Below are 6,000 nucleotides of genomic sequence, written 5' to 3'. Positions count from 1 at the left end.
AGGTAAGGTATTACACCTTATTCTGCACACCTAGACTAAATGAGCCTCCACTTCAAGGGTAGCTTTAGTCTCATTACCACAGTTCAGCTTAAAAGTGATTCTAAAAGGCAATATTTTTTCTTTTTAACAACAAACATGTTATACTTATCTGCTCTCTGGTTTTGCACAGAGCAACCCCATTCCTCCTCTTCTAGGCTCCCCCGCCGATGATTCTGCCCCCCCCCCCCCCCCCCCCATAGCAAGCTGCTTGGATGTGTGTCCACTGACACACAGAAGTGACAGAACACAGCTTGTTCTTGCCCCCTCAACTCTCTTCTCCCTGCCTGTGATTGACAGCACCAGAAGCCAATGGCTGCCGCTCTCCGTAATGAGCACAGGATGTGCTCTGGTGCACATTGCTGGATGCAAGCAGAGGGTTTTTTACCTTCATGCATAAAAAAACAAAAAAAAAAAAACAAAAAAAAAAAAAACAAACAAACATGTACCTTTCAAACTACTCTAACCATACCTCTTTAAGCGAAATCCAGTATTCAGAACAATTTAGCCAAGCCCAAAGCAAAGTTTCTTACTTCAGTGCACGTCTATGTGCCTGCACATGCCTGCTGCAGCTGTCAAAACCCTAATGTCAAAGCGGGGTGTCAGGCCTTTCTGGCAGACAACCTTTTTTGTTAGTGTAAATGCTACAGCTTTCGCAGTCTGAATCCAGAACTACAGCAGGCCAATGCAAATACATATTGAGGTGCTAAAAAAAACAAAAAAAACAAAAAAAAAAAAACACACAACCACCACAAAACGTTAAAAACAAACCATGTATAAAACTGCATGCATGTAGCTCATGAATACATAACTATATTAGAAGGAGGTATTTGTCTGCCACACATCTGTTGTAAAGTCTTAGAATGAATGTTATAACTGACAAATTTAGGAAACAAAATATATACTGTATGAAAAACATAAAAAACAGCCAACAAGGTCTTAAAAGGGCAGACATTTGTAAGGCTTTATTTTAAAACTATTTACAAAATGGTTTTATATACAGCACTTTTCATGCAATAATGAAAAACTATGAACATCTGTTAGAGAGCAGCATAATTACAAAAATCAAAACATTACAGGGAGAAAAAAAAAAAACATACAGAAAAGCATACAAACAGCTGTACTAACTCTTCACATTAGGTCTCAAAAGTGCAATGGAAAAAGCACATTACATACGGCCTTGGGAAAAAAGAATTTTTGACATACCTGTAAAATCATTTTCTCGGGATACACAGGAAATGGCTTTTTAGACCATTGGGTTATGTTTCACCTCCTGGTGATTGGACATTAGCAAAACAGCAAAGCTTAAAGTGGTTCTAAAGGCAAACTCCAACAGAAGCAATCATGGGCTGCATAGCTGCACCCACCAAGGTCCTTAAACACCAGAACATCATCCACTGGAATTTTTAGCATTTTATTTAGACAAGGCACCGTGGGGTACTTTTTTTTTTCCCCATTAGTGGCCATCCATTGGATATTATTGTGAGAACTATTTAGGATAAGCAAAAACCTTATCCAGGTGAGGCCAGTCCATGTAAACTTCCTCCACCGTATGAGGGTGTAGCAGAAAGATTTAGTTGCTTTGGAGTGCCTTCCATGACCCAACCCGAATGCTCTGGCAATGACAGTTTCAAGTTCTTATGCACCACCTTGCTTAGGAGTCGCACTGTAGCTTTTCGGGCCTGGGAAATAGTCAAAGCTACAGTTTATTCTGTGAAGATTTGTCTGCTTCAGAGGAACATGCTTCCTCAGACTCTCTCCTCTACTTCCAACTCTTGGAAGTTTGGAAGAGGTTATTCACAGGACAGCTGCTGTGGAGGTGGAGATCTGGAACACTTATATAATAAATCCCTATGGCTATCTGCCAATTATCCAACACATTGGGAAAAAGAAGTAAAAGTATGTCCTGAGCAAAACACTATCCAGAGCCAGCCTTTTACCCCATGAAAGAATTTGTAGAACGAGCATCCCCAGGCGTGCCACACCACCTGGAGACCCAAGGTCACAACTTGAACTGTAAAAGGAGACGTCCAGCATATTCCATATCCCAGATCCAAAGGGCTAATCCAAAATGGCACAAAGTTTTTCTAGAACAGTGATGGCGAACCTTGGCGCCCCAGATGTTTTGGAACTACATTTCCCATGATGCTCATGCACTCTGTAGTTGAGCATCATGGGAAATGTAGTTCCAAAACATCTGGGGTGCACAATAAAAAGGAAAACTTTCTCAGCAGAGTGAGGTGCTGTATTGTCCATCAACTGAGGACACTAGCAAAAACTGAGAAAATGCTGGGTGCGGGAGAGGTTATGCAAGATTCACTTACTTACTGTCCTGGTCTTCACCGTCACCAGAACATAAAAATTAAAATGTAAATATCAGAGGTGGGATTTCTGCACTTTGGGAAGATTTAATTTACCTCCTGTTCTTTTTCAGACAGGAAGTTAAGAAAAATCTCTCCACTCAGACGAGCAATAAAATATCCAACAAAGCCTGCCCAAAACTAAAAAAAAAAAAAGTTTTGGCTGGAGTTTGACTTAAAGAAGAAGTGTGAAAAACATAAAATAAAAAACGTACTCACCCTCTTGCTGCAGCTGTCCCTTGCAGTTCTGTCTGCTCTGAGCAGAGAATGGTGACTGTCATTCAGCGCTCTCTGCTCTGCCCCTCCAGCACTTGCTGGTTAATGCTCTCAGCGGCTCACCAAGTGGCTGAGCCAGCAGCCGATCAGGACTCTGCGTGGATTCCAACATTATTTTTGGGACCCTTCCAGAACCTGGAGCCATTCTGTGACATCTTTAGCCAACTGTCAGCTGAGTCTAGGTCACAGGAGAGCACAAGTACATTCCTAGGGCCCACAGGAGAAGCATCACCAAAAAAAAAAGCTTTGGCTATACTCTTAACCCCTTGCCGACTGGCTCACGCCAATATACATCGGCAGAAGGGCACGTACAGGCATATTAACGTACCTGTACGTTGACCTTTAAGACGTGCCATTGTGGGCGTGATCACAGGTCCCGCAGACTCGTTGTCTGCGGGGATACCAGCGATCATTTCCCGGAGAGGAAGAATGGGTAAACAAGCATTTCCCTATTTTTCCTAGTGACAGGACACTGATCACAGCTCCCTGTGATCGGGAGCAGTGCTCCGTGTCGTGAAACGCATAGCCCACCCCCCCCCCAGTTAGAACACATCCCTAGGACACAATTAACCCCAGCAGCGCCCCCTACTGGATAACCCCTTCACTGCCAGTCATACTTATACAGTAATCAGTACATTTTTAATTGCACTGATCGCTGTATAAATGTGAATGGTCCCAAAATAGCAGCAAAAGTGTCCGGTCTAAAAAAATAAAAAATAATAAAATCGCAGATCGCCACCACTACAAAAAAAATAAAAATGCCATAAAACCATCCCCCATTTTGTAGATACTATAACTTTTGTGCAAACCAATCAAATGCTTATTGTGATTTTTTTTTTTTTAAACCAAAAATATGTAGAAGAATACGTATTTTTGTTTATAGCGCAAAAAATAAAACCCGCAGGAGGTGATCAAATACCACCGAAAGAAAGCTCTATTTGTGGGGGGGAAAAGGATTTTCTTTGGGAGCCATGTCGCACGAATGCGCAATTGTCAGTTTAAAACGTTGCAGTGCCGAATCGCAAAAAACACTCTGGTCATTGGCCAGCCAAATGGTCCGGGGCTGAAGTGGTTAAAAAAAACTTTTTTTTATGCTAAAACTACACTTCAAACAGTCAAAGCCTATAAAACGGGACAATAAAAATTAGCAACACACTAATAAATTCATCACTCTGTACCCTCTCCTGTCAGGAAACTTTCAGTGTTAGATGAACAGCAATGCACTAAAACTTAAAGTGGTAGTAAACTCAATTTTTATGTTAACCTACAGGTAAGCTTTTACGATCACTTTAAAGTGGCTTCTTGTGCTGTCACCTCTTTCTTTCGGATTCGTGGCCCTGCTGTGCAGAAGATTACAGTGGGCCAATATCAAGACAAATTCAGGTGTGTATCCTAGTTTTATGTAAACACAATTAAAGCCTAACTCAAGCAGAGACAAAACCACATTTTGCGTAGAGTGAGGAAGGGTCAGAACTTCTGACATTTTAATTGCTGTTCATGCCTTCCCATCTCTGTGATTCCAGTGCCCCTCACTTTTTGTAGACGTGTAAAGTAAGCATCTGAAAATTATTGGTCATACCTGAACTTGTTAAAAGGGACACTATACTCCGATTTAAAAATGATATTTAAGTATGCATTCTTAATTTAAAAACGTACATTCTATTACTCTCAGCCTCCTCCCTATTTCTTTGTTTTCCTGCTGTGATCCGACTTCCCGGAGGGTGCTTATGTTTGTTCTCCATGGTCCCACTGAATGTAGGAACGTGGCCACCCTCCAACAGGATATTGGATCACAGCATCATAAAAAAAATAATTGAATTTGGGGATATGGGGGAGGCGCAGGGCAATGAAAAGTACATTTTTAAATTAAGCATACACATTTGAATAGATGTCTTTCTATATAAACTAGAGTTTAGTGTCACTTTAAATCCTCTTCCGCACGCCCCATGGAACTGTCACTTTCTTCACATTCACGAGTATCCCACTTTTTCCTATATCCCCCATCATTCTTTGCTTCCTTGCAAGTAAATAGCACTCTTCCATCGTTTTTTTTTTTTTTTTTTTGCAAAAACTCTTAATCAGTTCTTAAAGATTGATAAGTGGTATAGAAGAACCATCTGTAGAGAGTGTGATGCAAAAACAGTCTTTTCCTGCCAGTGCACTCTTCTGCTTTGAACTGTAATATAATTGAAGTAGAAGCACATCAAACTCCCAAGAACTAAAAGATAGGATTTAACTCCACAAAACTCCCTGGTTTATGGGTGCATAAGACATTTAAAACTCTTACGGAGTTATGCACAATGAGCGAACAGGTCTGGCACAAAGGGATAGGTGGAAAGGGATGGGAGGGTAACACACATTAAGCGGACTTGAAGCAAATCTCTAATATATACCTATAAAAAAGGCAAAATAAGAGATTCATTTTACAATAGGCTGAACAAGTATGTTTCAATTACCAGACCCAACCACCCACCCACCTTAGATGGACACAGATCTAATCAGGTTTCCCTACAGCCCTCACAAATTATAGTAGGTCTTTTATTCTGGGCTCCCGGGGAAGCACTGGAAAGTTATAAAAAAAAAAAAAAAAAAAACAACAACATTTACTATGCTTACTAAGAAATACTGTCATTTTGCCTTCTATGGATAAGATGCACTTTAAAAAGGAAATACATTACCAGGTACAGTGTACAAACATCTAGCTTTTACATTAAAATACCATAAAACCCAAAGGAAGATTTCTTTTGCAATGTCCGAATGATATTTACAGCACTATTAAGCAGGACATTCCCCATGCCAACATTACCAGCCATAATAACCATTGTCCCATGTACAGAAGGCGGCAAACACCTATACAAAGCAGATAATATGTGAAGTGAGGAGTGTAAACATATATAAACAGGGATACCAGATATATTTGGGGCCCAAGGAGAACAAAACAGTTTGTATAATCCTGTGACATAAATGGGAGCATGATATGATGAAAATGGCAAGGGACATTGTACTGGGAAGGTTTCATGACAGTTGTATTTTACCAATAATTACTTAAAATTTGGACATTTTGTAGACCAAAAAAGTCATATAACCCCACATCACATAAAACCAACAAAACTGATAAACTCTTACAGTAAAGCAGTCTTTTAAAACATGTCCAAATGGAAGACAATCCATAGACAATCTTTTTTTTTTTTTAAGTTCAGTGCAATTCATTGAACATAGGGTGCAGATTAATTGAATGCCGGTTTTCTTGGAATTTCTTTCATAGCTCTCTGCCCTTTTGGCTTCAGTAGATGGCGCCCAAACTATGGATAAAAATTAGAGATTGTAA

The 6,000-nt window shown here is 40.2% G+C and overlaps 1 protein-coding gene across 1 annotated transcript in view; it reads right to left on the bottom strand.

Annotated features, from left to right (window-relative positions):
• Nucleotides 1–975: 975 nt before the first annotated feature.
• Nucleotides 976–6,000, bottom strand: part of MTFR2 (mitochondrial fission regulator 2) — a 34,023-nt gene continuing 28,998 nt past the window's right edge. The window contains exon 9 of the mRNA XM_077486806.1: nucleotides 976–5,974. Within this exon, the coding sequence (XP_077342932.1) occupies nucleotides 5,900–5,974 (75 nt within the window). The 3' untranslated portion in view covers nucleotides 976–5,899. The remainder of the gene's footprint in view (nucleotides 5,975–6,000) is intronic.

Source organism: Lithobates pipiens, unplaced genomic scaffold (assembly GCF_037356315.1).
Source record: "Lithobates pipiens isolate NorthernLeopardFrog02 unplaced genomic scaffold, aLitPip1_a1.2 Scaffold_18, whole genome shotgun sequence".
Taxonomy (NCBI): domain Eukaryota; kingdom Metazoa; phylum Chordata; class Amphibia; order Anura; family Ranidae; genus Lithobates; species Lithobates pipiens.
Note: the sequence above shows the minus strand (reverse complement) of the source record. Positions and strands in the feature narration are given on the sequence as shown.